The 16,696-nt window shown below is 50.0% G+C and overlaps 1 protein-coding gene across 2 annotated transcripts in view; it reads right to left on the bottom strand.

Moving 5' to 3' along the window:
• Nucleotides 1-3,617: 3,617 nt before the first annotated feature.
• TMEM51 (transmembrane protein 51) overlaps nt 3,618-16,696 on the bottom strand; it is a 56,546-nt gene continuing 43,467 nt past the window's right edge. Inside the window, exons 2-4 of one of the 2 annotated variants that reach the window (XM_044391467.3) lie at nt 11,228-11,302; nt 6,864-7,408; nt 3,618-4,746 (exon numbers count right to left, since the gene is read on the bottom strand). In XM_044391467.3, the coding sequence (XP_044247402.1) occupies nt 4,335-4,746; nt 6,864-7,207 (756 nt within the window). In that variant the 5' untranslated portion in view covers nt 7,208-7,408; nt 11,228-11,302 and the 3' untranslated portion in view covers nt 3,618-4,334. Of the gene's footprint in view, nt 4,747-6,863; nt 7,834-11,227; nt 11,303-16,696 lie in introns of those variants that run through there. The other variant, XM_044391468.3, reaches the window with a different exon arrangement.

Genomic DNA, 16,696 nt, shown 5'->3' with positions numbered 1-16,696 from the left:
GGCTCTGGGCCAGATTCTCCCCCCGTAGATTACTGGGTTGGGCTCAATCACCACTCCCTATGGGGTATTCCACGGAAGCTGACCATGGAAGAGGCTTTGTGGGGAAGAAAGGTGGTGCGGCCAAATTGGTTTGGGAAATGATATATCCTGCAACATCTGCTTGGAGAGTCATAATGTGCACAAGATATGAGAGGCTTTCTAGAATTCTCTGCACCCAGATCTCCATGTGGCTCCCTCCCCACTTTTCTCCAATGTTACTTCCCCAGAGACTTTTCCAATCACCGAAACAGGCGATGCGCTAATGTCTCATCTTTCTTCACACGGCTTCTCATTTTCTGACATTACAGCTTATGTATTTATTTCTTTGTTCATCATCTGTCCCCCTCCACCTAGAACACAGCCTTGGTGTCAGCAGGGACCTGGTCCATTTGTTTGCAGCTGACCCCTAGCATGTGGCACATAGTAGACGCTCAGTAAAAATGTGTTGTTTCTCTCATGGATTTCCAAATGAATTTAATCAGGGACTTTTCCACTACCACCCATTAAAGTCCAGGGAAGCAAAGCCTGGGCATCAACAAGGGAGAGGGTCTCTAAATCCTGATAGCCGTGGCCTCCTGACACTCACTTTCTTAGGATGAGCCGCTCAGTTCTAAAGGCACCGAAAAGCTGGTATCAGGCTGGAAAGCAAACAAAACGGGCTGACTTGTCCATTATCTGTGCTGGGAGTTGCCGTCTGGTGAACCGAGGAAGAGAGCAACCTTTTGCCTCAACGATCTGCGTGTGGCTTCCCTTCTTCAAAACTGTAACCGGTCTAAGAAAAGTGGAAATAAAAATCGGGGAGAGGTGGAGTGCCCACTGTGTGCCCAGCACTGTCTGTGATGCAAAGACGGTGCCTGCCTTCAAGGACTCGGGCTAAATTTAGGACCAGAACTCAAAAGGGGGATTTATTGGGAGGACACAACATTATTGGGAGGACACAAAAGGGCTGGGCTGGGCTTCCCAAGGGACAAGGACCAAGGACCAGAAAGTTATCCGGAGGCAGCTATTTCCAAGGTCTCCTTGTTCATGTCTGCCTCTTTCTGCCCCTTCCCCGGCTTCGCTCACCTGTGGCCCATCGCGATGGTGCCCAAACAGCCCCCTAATCGCTGACACCCCATCACCCAACAGCCTATCCATCCCTGGCAGGATCAATTCCTGAGGGAGAAGGGCCTAGCCTAGCTCAGCTTCTGGTTGGTTCTCCTGGGTCAGGTGGACACATACCTCAGGTCCAATCAGCTGTGACCTGGGAGAGCAGTGCTAACATGACACCAAAATGGCTGCTGAGATTCCTCCTTTTGGATGGAGTGGGAGCGCTAGGTGGGATTCTTCTCTGTTCTGTCTTGGCCCTGGGGCTATTTAGGCTCAAGAACACGCTGGTGGCTTCTTGAATTTTCTCCCCCATTTCTGTCCTTTTATGTTTACTTTAAGAACAGAAACCTGATGGAGAGGAAAGGTCTAGGGGCTTTACTCTGGTTTTTAGCCCCCCCCCCTCTTTTCTTTTGAGTCAAAAGATGGAGGTCCCTGATAGGTCTGGACCAATGAGCAAACAGGATGAGTGTGCTTTGGGGAATGTTGAGCTGAAGGTAGTCCCCTGTTTTGACAGGTGGTTTTAACTTAATATTGCAGATGATCTTTTTTTTTTTTTTTTTTTTTTTTTTTGGCCTCTCTAGGCACTGTTCAGGTCTGCAGCCCACAGCCAACATTCCCAGCTAACATTCTCTCTGCCTTCCTATAGGCAAAGGTGAGCCATGCTCTATATGCGCCATGTTTGAGGCATCAATTTCGCACAGACTCGGTAGCCTAAGATAATAGCAACGTACCCTCTCGTGGCTCTGGATGCGGGAAGTCCAAAACCAGCATCGGCTGGGCCACGGACAAGGTTGCAGCCCCCTTGGATGCTTAGCAGGGAATCCCCTTGCGTCCTCCAGCTCCAGGGCTGCTGGCAGTCCCCGGCTTGCAGACGCACCAGTCTAGTCTCTGCGTCTGTGGTCACACTGCCTCCTCCTCTTCTATGCAACGGTGTCCCCAGCTCTCACTTGGCAAGTGCACTTGTAGGTGGCATAGAGAGTTCACCGGGAGATTCCAGGATAGCCTCATCTCTAAACGCTTCATGTAATCACACCTGCAAAACCTTTACCTTGTAAGGTAACTTTCGCAGGTCCTAGGAAATCAGGTCCTGATACCTTTGGGGTCACCAGTCCGCTACAAGCCCTAAACCTTTTTCCATCGAGGAGGGTCTAGGCTAGGCAGACACCCCACAAGATGATCTCCCAGGGCCCAGACGGAGGGCCCTTTCTATCATTTGGAACCTTGCTGGTCTCCTTCTCTTTTTTAAAGATTTATTTATTTATTTTAGAGAGGGGGCGGGGAGGGGCAGAGGGAGAGACAGAATCTCCAGCCGACTCCTTGCTGAGCGTGGAGCCCGACACAGGGCTCTACTCCGGGCTCTACTCTGGGCTCACTCTCACGACCCTGAGATCATGACCTGAGCCCAAGTCAAGAGCGACAGGCTTCACCAACTGAGCCGCCCAGGTGCCCTGCTAGTCTCTTCTTTTTCCTCCTGTCTGTCTTCCCATCAGGAGGAAGCATAAAGACTTAACCCAAGAACAAACCCAGCCCCCAGATACATGGAGAGCCCCAGGCTGGCTCCGTAGTGGGCTGTGACCAGACCAGGCCTCTCGTGTCTTAGCCACGTAGCAGGTCCCTGCTACTCCCTCTCAACAGATGGATTTGCATAAGGAAAGTGAAAGGTTGGCATTTAGACTCTGCTGCCAATCCCGAGATAAGGAGGTGATTCACTCCCTACCTGCTGCCCCTTCTCTACTTAGGAGCTTCTGGGAAACATCCATGGCCTCAGGATTTACTCTTCTCCCAGCCATGCAGATTCCACGTCATGCTCCCCAGGACCAGGAAGGCGCCCCTGGACTCAGGTGTGTCTTTCCAGACTCCCACCCCACGATCAAGACCCTGACCCCAGACGTCGCTGTTCCTCTCTCCTGGCTTGGCCTCAGCAGTCAGCAATCCCCTGGGCATCCTCATTGGCTGAACGGTTTTCCTGGGCTCCACAGGCAGCCACTTTGCCCTCTGCATGAGGACACGCTCACCTGGCCTTTCTGAGCACACAGCCCATTGGCTCCCTCTGGGCCGGGTCTCAGGAGGGGGCTGCTGGGAGGACATTTAAGTAGGTAGGAGCTGATGTCCAAACAGCCCCAATGTTCTGTTGGGCGTGTGGGTTGATGGCGCAGCCCCAGCTTTTGGGAAGCACAACAGATCCTTGTTCAAAGTCTGAAGAAGCGCTTTACACTGAGCATTTAAAGAACTCAGGCCCTGGAGCCAGACCACTGCGTCCTAGCCGTGTGACATGGGGCACTTGAACCTGAGCCTCGGGGAGCTAACCTTCAAAATGGCGGGGACACCAGGATACAGATGAGACAGGAAAACACACGTGAAGTACTCACGGCGCATGGCAACGGGAAGTGCTTCGTGTGGATTAGCCGCTATTATTATGAGCCGCGATATTTCTCCCTAAGCAAGTCAGCATTGGAAGAGCTGGTACAGTAATTCAGCGCCCCAATGTACTACATATAAAATATTTTATTATCAAAAGCTCCCTTGCATGGCATTTTAGAAGGAATAAAATAACTCACACAGCTGTCCTTTCTCGCCCTTACCCAGGAGACACCAGGAAAGCGTACCAGCAAAACTCCGATCTGATGCACCACCGGGCCTTGGGCCCTCCGGGAACCGACAGCCGCAGGGGCCTCACCCCCACAGCATCGATCAGCCTCTCGTTTCGCTTCCTTCATGGAACAGCCCTGCGTCGTCCTTTCTAGAAAGCCGAGTCCCCTCTCCTACCCACAGCTCAGGACTCTGGTGAAGAAAGCAAAGGCATATCTGGTTTTCTTTTTGAAACAAAACAGTCCTCGTGGAAGCAAAACAAAATCACAACCGAGACCAGCTGCTAGGCGTCCTTTCCTGATTGGAAAGAGCGGTGTTGTCGCCAACAACTCAGAGCTGGGGAAGAACGACAGGGAAGATGCGTACCCCGCGTTCCCGACGGGGTCCACATGCCGAGATCCGAGGCAGCGGCTCTTCCCCACGCACCTGCCACGTGAGGTTCCGTGGACATCAGTCAGTCCCCAGTCACCGGCCCCCCCCACCCCCCTCCCCACCCCCATCCACATCCGTCTGTTTGCATCCGGCCCCTCTACGTCCCCACTGCAGCTGGAGCGGCTTCACTGGGGGTCCGTGGTGTGGCAGGTGAGTGACCGGAGGGACACGGCGAAGCGGGGCCGTCAGTCAGGTGGCCGGGCGTCGGAAGCCTTCTCCTGGACCTCGTCGTACTGTGGCGGGGGCGTCAGGGGCTCGATGGAGGGAGGAGGGACGTTTTTATCCGGGAGGTTGATCCTGAAGTCTTTGAGGTGAAGCTTCTCGGATTTAATCCTTCGAACTTTCAGCGGCTTCAGGCGTTTGGCCAGCTTGGAGTTCTGCCTGTCGGGTGGGTGCCCCGGGCTGGGCTCCACGCTGGCCCTGGCGGCTGTGGGGCTGGTCTCGTCAAGCCCCGTCAAGGACTCATAGGAGGGGAGAGAGATGCTCATCCTTGGGTTCTGGTCCGATTCCCTGGCTTCCGAGTAGTTCGTGTTCATCACTTCCTCGTAACTGGGGACATAGTACCTGGAGGCGGCCTCCTCCTCCTCCTCCTCCTGGCTGTAAGACAGCAAGCACCAGCATGGAGAGGGTTAGCACGCGCTCCGCCGTGTTTAAAACCACAAGGAGATGAACTCCGGATCCCGTGTCAGCCCCGGGTCCTCGTACCCCAGCCTTGTCAACCACCAGTGGGTCCCAGAAGGAACAAAAGCTAACGCTTCGACTGTGTGCTACGAGTCGGGTATTGTGCTAAGTACTTCCACATGTATCAGCCAGTTTCATCTTCCTAATGACGCTATGAGTTAGGTCCTCTTTTATACCCATTTTATGGATGGGGAAACTTGATACGTCAAGGTTAGGTGACTTGGTCATATATTTGGGAAGTGGGAGAACAGAAGCAGAACACCACACTCAACGACTACACTGGGTGATCTGGAAGCGTTGACATACGGAAGTTAAATCCCTTTGCTTTTAAGCCTCACGCTTCACCGTATGCCAGACGGGCTGTTCTGGTGCCAGGTTGGGTCCTTTGGCCAAAGGCCATACAAACATGCATGAAACAGCTGTCAGTCTGAAGCAAAATGGTTGTTCTCAGGTAGAGAAGGAATTTCTGCAATACAATTTATATCTATTTCAGGTTATTCTGTAATTTTGTCCTCTAAGTTCACTATAAGGCTCAAAGGTCTTATCCTCAGGCTTACTCTCCCCTTTGATTGTTGAAAGAGAAAACCAGAAAGTTAGGGTGCTTGTTTGTTTGTTTATTTGACACATGTATAGGGAATGGTGACTTTAGCCACCTTCCAGAACTCTGTACTTGAACTTGTGGGGTGATAATGGCCAACGGCAACCCGTCCCTGTCTGTCTAGGCCTTCCTCTCATCTCCCTTAGGCATGTGTGTGCTCATGGCCAGGGTGGGTAATTAGGGGTGATTTATTTTCCTTCTTTGTTCTTTTCTGCATTTCTTAAGCTTCCTAGAATACACATGCATGACCTTTTATTATCTGAAAATAGGTTTCATTTTTCCAAACTAAAAACAACTCCCTTCCCGCCAGAAAGATGACAAAGTTGCAGAAAATCTAAACAATACAGAAAAACCTAAGGCAGAAAATACAACCATCCCATCTCCTTCCACCTGGAGACAACCTCTGTTAGCACTCTGTTGTACACCTTTCCAGATCCCTCTCTAATCCCACAGCTGCAACATTTGATGCGATTAGGACCTTACCAAAGACGCTGTGTTGTAACCTCCCTTTCTCACCAGGGTGCATATGGTCCTCCGTTAGCAACTACAGCTCAGCTATGGCTGTGCAGAATGCCGCTGAGTGGGCGTGCCATAATTTAGCTCCAATGATGGGTATTTAGGCTGTTTCTCCGTTTTTGCTATTCTAAGCAATGCTCTGATAAGCCTAAGGGCTGAGACTCCCTTGCACTTGCGTGATTTTTCTCCCAAGGGTAAACTCTTAGGAACAGAATGGATAGGGACACGCATCTTCAATACTTCCTCTCACTGTGGAACTCCTCTTCAGAAAGCTTGGGTCAGTCCACACCCCCATCCGTGACCCATTTCCCTACAGCTCTCCAACACCGGGGCTGCCCGTCTTGGCCATTAAGATAGGCAAAGAATAATGACACCTTCTTTTTGTTTGCATTTCATGGCTCATGAGGTTGAACATCTACTGTCTGCACATCTAGGAGATGCTTGCTTGTATCCTTTGTCCATTTTCCTACCGGCGTGTCCATCTGTCACATTCATTTGTAAGGGCTCTTTTTCTAGTAGGGATGTCAACCTTCATCATGTCCTCCCTAATGTATTGCTTATCTCTTAAATGCATTCGTGGCATTTTGGTCCAAATAGAACACTCCTTCCCAACCTTTTCAAGGCAAAGCATGTCCACAGAGCACGCTGGAGGCTCTGGCTGCCCTGGGCCCCATGCGGCTTCCCTGAGGGTGTCAATATCTTAATACACCTTTAATCCATTCATAGCACATTATTTGGGAGGCTCTGGGATAGAAGTATGAAGTTATCTGGAAAATTGTAAACTGCTTTATAGAGCCTTACTGGGGGAAAGTGGGAAGGCAGAGTCTTCTAGACTAAAACAGTCTCGTCAGTGAACCCTCTGAGTGTGTGTGTGCGTGTGTGTCCATCCCCCGTCCAAGGGTGGTCAGCCCGTCCTCACCTGTCTTCCTCGGGGGCATGCGACTCGACCCCCGGCTGGTGCTGGACGTGGGCCATCTCCTCGCCCTGCCGCTGCTTCCTCTTGTCCCGGATGCTCAGACAGATGGACAGCAGCAGCAGCATTACCCCCGCCCCGACCAGCACGTAGGCCACGGAGAAGGTCTTGCTCTTGAGAATGCCGCTGCCTATCTCTGTCTTGTTGTTCCCCTGAGCCGTCGGCTTCTCGTGGGCGCTGAACCCGGGCACCAGGTTCCACATGGCCATGATGACCCCGAGAACCAACATCCCCAGGCCGATGGCGGTCAGCGCATAGTGGGAGCCGTTGGCCTTCGACTGGGCCATCATGCCAGTGGGAGCGGGGTAAGGCCGGTACGAAGAAAGAAAAGAAATAAATAAGAGCAGCAGCAGCAGCAAGAATAAGAGAAGCCCCTTCAACGCACGGAACGAAGCCCCTAGTGCCGCCCTAAAGAAACAGCGGCTGGGCTCCCGAGGGACGGCTTCAAGCAGATTCGAGGCATCCTGTGTGGACAGCTGTGGCTGAGGGGTCTGGAAGGAAAGCACAAAGAAGAGAGAGGAGGATCAGCTCGGATTCCAGACACTTCTGTGAAACAGCGGCTGTGCTCTTGAAGGAGCTGGGAGCAGGACTGAGCCGTGGGCTCGGGCCGGGCTGGGCCGTTGATACATTCCAGATGTCTTACGTGCTACGCTTGGCTCCTTCTGTGAGACTGCAGAAGGAGGGCTGGTCCGCCTACCCCACCCGAAAAGGAAAAGCCAGACCTTTCCATGCAGGAGACCAGAGAGGTCAGCGCTCCGGGTCCTGAAAACATTTTGTGGAATTTAACGAAGCGCAGTGAAATCTCAACTGGTAGGGGGTCCGGCGAGGAGCCCGAACCGTGGCGTGCATGAGCCGTGGTCAGTAGCTGGACCCGAATCGCCTGGGTGACGGCATCCATCAGGGATACGTCCCCATCCACACAGCCTACCGGCTGGTCCCCACCCTCCACAGCTCCCCACTCCCTGCAGCAGAAAATCCTGGCTCCTGGAATCACCCATGTGATGGCCTCTCCCCGTCATCTCTCACCTCGCCCTTCTCTGCACAGCCCCCTCCAGCATTTCTGCCGTTCTCTGGTCCCCCTAGCTCAGCTGCCCCTTCCGTGGGCTCCCACAGCCACCAGTGACTACTGTGGCCAGTCTCTCTCTTCCCATGACACATTTCTGCGCCCAGAACATAGCAGGGGCTCCAAACCTGTCTGCCGAAGCACTGAATGAAATGAACAGAGGCCACCTGAAGCCATCCTGCGAGACTAGCCTCCCTTCAGCCACAGAGTTTTGCTTTTCTTAAAGGGGCAGAAGCATCCTATTCTTCATCTTAGCTGCTGTGCCCCGGCTGGGCGAGTAACCCTATTCCCACGAAGCGGCTCAGAGACCTGGTGCTCAAGGGAGCAAGCCCACCGTCCTGGGATTCCACAACCATTTGTTGGCTGGGAGAGTGAGTCAGATAAGCAAGTCGCCTGAAGGTTTAGCTCAGAACACTTGCAGGGGCCAGGAGGACCAGCGAGCAGCGAGCACCCTTCCTGGCTCACTGCTCCTTAAGACATGATTCCTGGGACAGCGACCATTGCAGAACAATAAAGCCTGACAGATGTTTGGATGGGCAAGGTCCTATTTTCAATTCTGCATTCTTTCCGATCTTTCCAGAAGGACAGCTAACCAGGCCACTTGAAATCTAACACTGCACAGATATTTTCTCATCAAACAATGGGCTCAATCTGAAAGTGGCCACTTTGTTAAAAAATACTCTAAAAATATTTGGGATAATATCCTTTATCGGCTTGAGGTCTGTTCCTTCTTTCTTTTTTCACTCCACAAATATTTCTTGGGCATCTGCTAAGCAATGGCAGGCACTGGAGGGACACAGGTGAGCAAGTTAAGGGTTAGCGGGGCTACCAGGCCAGCAGGAAAAAGTCGACAGGGAATAACGACAAAGTGGGAAGAAAGTCTAGAAACTGTGGAATTTCGTAGGTGGGTGTCCTAACTCGGGCTGGAGAACATATGGAACGTCTCTGTGAGACAGAAGTGCCACGTCACGTAATCGGCTCTGCACCCGGATTGTGCCGTGCTATGTGCATACTGATGTGTCAACACGTATGTGTAGGCATGCGGGGCACTGAACAGGGATCCCATCCCGCGGCAGACAGCTGCTGTGGACCAGCTGAAAAGCCTACCAAACATACGAGGGGATTTGTTTCCCAAATAACACTCACAGCCAGCAAAGGAATGAATGAGGGGTTTAGCAGTTCTGCCAAATGGATGTGAGACAAGGCAAGAGGAGGAGGACGGCTCAGGGGCGGGAAGGTGCAGCCCGAGGCTGGTGCAGGAAGCAGGAGATGAAAAAGCCCATTACTGAGCACCTGCTAGGGGCCCAACAGGTGGGCCTTGACCCTGGGAGGCTGACAGCGTGTTTTCCAAACCAGTGACTGGGGCCACTTTAACCTTCCACCCTCCCTGCTCTCCTGCCTCAAGCTTTGCCTTGCTTGTCACGTGAGTAAAACAGGCCCCAGGTGAGAGTTAGCAACAGAGATGAAAATGTCGGGATTCATACATTTGGGCCTGTTAAATGGTCAGTGATGGAAAACAGGCAGTAATACCCAGTGCGGGTAATGGTGTTGGGATAAGTGATTTCATACAATTTTTCTGGATGGCGAATTTTGGCATTGATGAATCAAAAGTTTCAAAAATGCTTCTACCCTTTGGCTCTGTAATTCCAGCTTCGAAGAATGATGTACAAGGATATTCATCACAGCTTTGTAGCAGTGAGAAACTGGAAACTACATAAATAGCCAATAATCTGCATCTGGTTAAATAAAATATGGTACACGTGCTTGTTAAATTATGCTTTCAAGCCAGCTAATGATACATTTTAAAGTCAAAGTGTAAAAAAAAAAAAGACGGTATGTTCAGTGTGATTCTAATTTTTAAAAAATTCTATATGCAGATCTGTATGTATGAATATATAGGAAGGAAAACTGGATGATCCTTCTTAGGTTAAACAAGAGACAAAAGATTTTCACATATACAAACATGTATGTAAAAATCTCAGACAAGTGACACATTCCAAACTTAGCAGTGACTGCTTCGGAGAATAAACAGGGCTTGGGAAGTGTACCTGTTACTCTATGTCTATATTTCGGATTCGTTACAACCAGAAGGTGTTGTTGCAAGGCAATGTAGCTTGGTGGTTCAACGTGAACTTTGGAACCAGGCTGCCTGGGCTCAGATCCTCACTCTGACTTTCCCAGCTGTGTGCCTTTGGGCAAGTTACTTAACGTCTCTGTGCCTCAGCTTCCACAACTGTAAAATGGAGATAAAAGCTTTCTAGTATTCACCTCAGAGGAGAGTTATGATAAGTGAACAAGAAAACGTACATAAAGTACCTAGAATTATATGGGACCAGCATATAGTAATTTCTTCTAGAAAGGTTATTTGATATTATGTAAAGCTTGTATTCCCAATGGGGTGAGACCACCCATGGCGGGGGGAGGGTAAAAATTCGTTCTTGGGGATGGTGTAAAATAGTCTTCGATAGTACAATGGTTTGTGGCCCTCCACAATGCATTACCAGACACACAGGATATCTGCAGTATGAAAATTTCCTGGGGCGGGGGTGAAGTGGGGGCATTACAAAAACAATGTCTAAAAAGACTCTTCAGGGGACAACACTGGGGGGAAAAGGCTGAGAAACACTAATTAATGTTTTATATGAAATTTCAAAACCCTCAAATTATGCATTCCATGGTCTTTTTAGTTGTTTTCCGTGCGGTAGGATTAGTGTGGTTTTAATTTTCTTTCTCTTACTGGGAGAGTTTAACAATTGGAAACACAGAAATGTGTATGTGTTGCCTTTAGAATCAAAAAATGAAATAAAGGTTTTTGTGTTTTGGGTTCGTGGCAGGGTTATGGGTCCAGGGGTCACTTAAAATTGTCCATTGGTTCTGCCCTCCCTCTGCAGACCAGGCCCCTGGTGGGTTCACCGGGGGTGCGGAACCCGGCTCCCAAACTGCAGCTGTTAGCTATTTATCTTGTTTCTGGCTTGTTGACCCATGTTATATTTAGTAAGGTGTTCTTTCCCTTTCAAAAATATGGAAAGAAGCTAATTTTGTGCTTAGAGGACTTGGACCACATAGTTTCCAACACGTCCCTAAAACAGAGCAGCCTTGGCGGGCAGACCGGGGTCCCAGCTCTGCCAGACTCACCTCTGGCTGGACCCATCACGGCTCATGTTCGGGGCAGCCCTAAGGGATACGTGAGTGATCCTATACCTGGGTTTTCAAGAAAAGGGGTTAACTGGGTAAGAGAGGCACCTACCTGTTGTTACCTGGGCGCATTCAGGGCAGTCCTGAAAACAACTCTCCATGCTAAACTCTTGAGTTAAGGACCCACCTGTAGAAAAAAAAACAAACCAGAAACACAGCTTTCTAAGTGAGCTGTGAGCATTTCCATTTGAGGCACTCATGGGGGAGGAATGTGTTTTCTTTGTTTTTTGGGGGGAGGGGGGCGGGCATAGGTTGGGCTGGGGGCACAAACAAGAAGAGTTGTTCCGGAAGAGGCCAAGATTCTGTACCAAAAAAGTGGGGGGGTCAAAGAAGGGTGACAGTCTGGTAGCCGCGTTTATCAGACCCTTCTGCGGTTTTATGTCTTCCACAAGGGCCCTGGGGGCTAAAAGAAGAGGAAACAGTCCCCCAAGTCATTTTATGAAGAGTGTATAACCTTGATACCAAAACCAAACAAGGACAAGGCAAGAAAGGAAAATGGCAGGCCAATCTGATCTGTCTGCACACAAACAAAAATCCTAAACAAAATACCAGCAAATGGAATCCCACGATGTGAGAAAGGGATCCATCAACATCCTAGAGGAGAGCACAGGCAGCAACCTCTGTGACTTCGGCCGCAAGCAACATCTTGCGAGACACGTCTCCAAAGGCAAGAGAAACAAAAGTAAAAATGAACTATTGGGACTTCACCAAGACAATAAGCTTTTGTACAACAAAGGAAACAATCAGCAAAACCAAAAGACAACTGACAGAATGGGAGAGGATAGTTGCACATGCCTTATCAGATAAAGGGCTAGTATCCAAAATCTATGAAGAACTTATCAAACCCAACACCCAAAGAACAAATAATCCAATCAAGAAATGAGCAGAAGACATGAACAGACATTTCTCCAAAGACGACATATAAATGGCCAACAGACACATGAAAAAATGCTCCACGTCACTCGGCATCAGGGAAATACAAATCAAAACCACAATGTGACCACCTCACACCAGTCAGAATGGCTAAAATTAACAAGTCAGGAAACCACAGATGTTGGCGAGGACGCAGAGAAAGAGGAACTCTCTTGCACTGCTGGTGGGAATGCAAGCTGGTGCAGCCACTCTGGAAAACAGTATGGAGGTCCCTTAAAAAGTTAAAAATAGAGCTACCCTATGACCCAGCAGTTGCACTATGGAGTATTTACCCCAAAGATACAAACATAGTGATCTGAAGGGGCACCTGCACCCCAATGTTTATAGCAGCAATGTCCACAATAGCCAAACTATGGAAAGAGCCCAGATGTCCATTGACAGATGAATGGATAAAGAAGATGTGGTCTATATATACGATGGAATGTTACCCAGCCAACAAAAAAATGAAATTTTGCCATTTGCAACAACATGGATGGAACTAGAGGGTATTATGCTGAGCAAAATAAGTCAATCAGAGAAAGACAATTATCATATGATCTCACTCATACGTGGAATTTAAGAAACAAAACAGAGGAGCATAGGGGAAGGGAGGGAAAAAAAAAACAAGACAAAATCGGGGAGGGAGACAAACCATAAGAGACTCTTAATCATAGGAAACACACTGAGGGTTGCTGGAGGGGAGGCGGGTGGGGGGATGGGGTAACCAGGGGATGGGCATTAAGGAGGGCATGTGATGGAATGAGCACTGGGTGTTATATACGACTGACAAATCACTGAACTCTACCTCTGAAACTAATAATACACTATATGTTAATTCAATTTAAATAAATATATTAATTTTTAAAAAGGTAAATACATAATACATCACAATCAAGTTGGGTTTATGTAAGAATGTAGGGTTGGTTCAACATTAGAAAATCAAATAAGGCCATGCACCAGGAGCAAGGACACGCCATGACAGCGTTTTCCAGTGGAGTCCCGCACAGCCGTGAATAGGAGTCACCCACAGCCATGTGCACCAACGTGGCCCATTCTGACAAACGTGATGTTGAACAGAAAAGCAGATTCCATTTATGTGACGTTTGAAACCAGGTAAAACCAAACAATACGTGGGTGTTTATTCATTACATTATTCCTTACACTTCACCGGGACCTTATAGACCCTTTACATTGGCCGAATTACTATGGAACAGGAATTTCCAACACCCAACAACACCTTTCCACCACTCTTAGCATAAATTCCAAACTCCTTTGCTGTGGCCTGAAACCCCACCAGATTGGACTGGCTCCTGCCTTTCTCCTATCTTCTCTCTTGCCTCACCAACCCTCAGTGGTTTCTGTTTTTCACCCACCCAAGCACGTTCTGCCACAGGGCCTTTGCACTTGCTGTTTCCCATGCCTGAAACACTCTTCCATCTGTAAAGGTCTGGCTACTTCTTCACTACTTCTGTCTCTCAGCTCAAATGCCACCTCCTCAGTGAGGATATCCTTAACTATTCTATATAAAATGTCCCTCCATCACCCAGCTACTCTTAAGCCCCATGCTTGGTTCCTTGACGACATTCCTTCCCATGGATGGATGACATTACCTCACAATCGATAATAGTATTGTTTTGCTTTCTTGTTGGCTCCCTGTCTCCCCCAGTGGAGTATAAACTCCCTGAATGAAAGTTCTCGTTAGGGAACCTAACAGGTGCTTAATAACTATTGGTAGAATGAGTATCTGGCAAGGTAAAAAGTTTGACCAATGTCCCACATCAATTTGGGGAAATTCCTAGTCCACGGTTGGTGTCAAGGGGGAGCGGGTTAGTTCGAGCAACTTTCCGGAGTGTCTGCACGCAAACAATTTGCCAGCAACATGGGAGAGGTGCCCAGGCTAAATATGATTTCCGTTCTGACCCAAGAAGGTGACTCTACCAACATTCCCTGGTGGAGGTTTTCTAAGTTTGTTTGTTTGTTTATCAGAATGAGAGAAAAAAGCACGCACAAGCAGGGGGAGTGGCAGAGGGAGAAGCAGGCTCCCTGATGAGCACGGAGCCCGATGTGGGACTTGATCCCAGGACTCTGGGATCATGACCTGAGCCCAAGGCAGACGCCTCACTGACTGAGCCACATGGGCATCCCTCCATGGTGGAGTTTGAGGTTTCAGCGTTCCCTGGTGTTCCTAGGCAGAAGTCGGCAGGGGTGAGAGCCCCGAGCCTCCCTCCTTTTGGGCAGCTGCTGTCCTCCCTCCCACCCGCACCCTTCGCCGACCAGAGCCAGCAGGGATTTCCGGGGTGGGGGCGGACAGTCACAGCTCTGGACATTAGAGCACTCCACCTGGTTGCGACCCAAGCGCGGCCATCCCACACCTGGACTGGAGTCTCTATGAATCTAATATGAAGACAATGCTTTGAATAAAATTGAATGAAAGAAAGAAAGAAAGAAAGAAAGAAAGAAAGAAAGAGAAAGGAAAAAAAAAAAAAAACGGTCCTGTCCTAGCTGAGGCAGAGCAAAGGGTCCCGAGTGATAGACAAGCCTTAAGCCCTTGCCCCGTTCCCGCTGAATCCCAGCAATGCTATGGGGATTTAGAAAGCAGGGATCGAAACATGAGAGACTATGGACTATGAGAAACAAACTGAGGGCTTCAGAGGGGAGGGGGGCGGGGGAATGGGATAGACTGGTGATGGGTAGTAAGGAGGGCACGTATTGCATGGTGCACTGGGTGTTATACACAATTAATGAATCATCGAACTTTACATCAGAAACCAGGGATGTACTGTATGGTGACTAACATAATATAATAAAAAAAATTAAAATTAAAAAAATAATAATAAAAAAAGAAAGCGGGGATCAGATCTAGACCCCTGCGTGGCCACCGAGCTTGCCCCCTGGCCCTGGAAGGCGCAGTCTCACAGGCGCCTGGCCCTGCTGCCTTTCGTGGGAGGGGATCCCAGTGGTCCGAGGTGCCTGGCAGCTTGACCAGTCCCCAGGACAAAGAGGTTCCTTGACCCGTCTCCCTGTGCTTCCCACCCCCCACCCCCCCCCCCCCCCCCCGCCAAGCTGCATAATTGGGAAAGGGATCCCCAGCTGCATTCCCAGGGAACCAGGCCACATTCCCATCACAGAGAGACAGCTCAGTGGGGCCCTCTGGGCCAAGTTTCAGCCCCCAGTCACTTTGGTCACCAAGTTCCGGTCCCACGCAGGGGGGACCCAGAGGAGAAAAGCGCTGAGCCACCACCGCTGACGCTGCCCCAGGCCTGCCTGGGGATTTCAGGCCACCTCCCCGCCACCCAAGGTCAAGGGTGTCAGGTTCCCGTTCTTTGAGAACACATTCTTGTAGCTTCAGCATTCAGGAAGAATGAAGATCACGGTGCAAACGAGTCATAAAGGTAGAGGGGAGGAAAGAGGGCTGCCCAGGCCCGAGAGAGCCGACGGGGGAAAAGGAAAGCAGGGATGTGAAGGGCTCTGCCAGGCAGAGCAGTAACTATAGGAATAGTGGAAGCACCAGCAGCAGCCACCCTTCAAGGAATGATTAGCCCCACTATCTCTGAGTCTCAGAGAGGTTATGTAATTTGCCCTAGGCCACACAGCTCTTGGCAGCAGGCAAGATTCCCAATGAAATCCCGCTGACTTTGCAGCGCACCTCCTTCGCTCCCACCACACCCCTCCCTGGGCAGGACAGGCAGGCCAGCCGTGAGCACTGTACTTTATCCTCGGAGATATTTCGTCACAAAAGCACCGGGGGAACAGGTGCGCCTTTGAAATTGGCTTTCTAGAGAATCTGAATCCAACAATTGCTGGGTCCCTATTGTGCGTCAGGGGCTTTGGGGGACGCACAGACGTGTGAGATACATTTACGGTCCAGCAGGAAGACAAGGTGATTCTTCCTCACGGAAGGGAGGTCCACATCAGGTTAAGAGCGCACGCGTGTGGGATGCGGACTGTGCCAGGCCCCGTGTTGAGCTCCTTCCACGCACAATCCTTCGGGAGGTATTATTTCTGTTTTACAGATAAGGACACTGAGGTTCAGAGAGGTAAAGTCACGAATCCAAAATGACACAGCTAGTGCAAGGCAGGGATTAGATGTGTCTGGCTCGAAAACCCATGCTTTTAATCACCAGCTGGTGCTCCTAAAATGGGGCTTAATGGGAGGCTACAGAAAGAGCGACAAATTAGCTTTGAAGGAGGTGGGGGAAGGACGATAAAGCAGCAGCTTGGGGCGCCTAGCTGGCTCAGTCGGCTAAGCGTCTGCCTTCGGCTCAAGTCATGATCCCAGGGTCCTAGGATCGAGCCCCGTGTTGGGGCTGCTTCTCCCTCTCCCTCTGCACACCCCCCGCCCCAACTGCTTGTGCGCTCTCTCTCTCTCAAATAAATAAATAAAATCTTAAAAAAAAAAAAAAAGGCAGCTTTGCGAGGCCTTGAAGTGTTTGTACATTTACCTTGGGTGGAGTCCGGGGGTAGGAGGAGACTTAGGAGACCTGTCGGAAGGGTTCAGCCTAAGAAATTGCACCAAGATGGCAGAGAGGACGGTTCCCAGACACCTGCCACCTGTTGCAGAGAAAAGAGGCAGCTTCCCCCTCCCCAACAGAAGATCTCCATGAATTTT

The sequence above is a fragment of the Ursus arctos genome, unplaced genomic scaffold, assembly GCF_023065955.2.
Source record: "Ursus arctos isolate Adak ecotype North America unplaced genomic scaffold, UrsArc2.0 scaffold_32, whole genome shotgun sequence".
Taxonomy (NCBI): domain Eukaryota; kingdom Metazoa; phylum Chordata; class Mammalia; order Carnivora; family Ursidae; genus Ursus; species Ursus arctos.
This window is presented reverse-complemented; position numbering and strand designations above follow the sequence as displayed.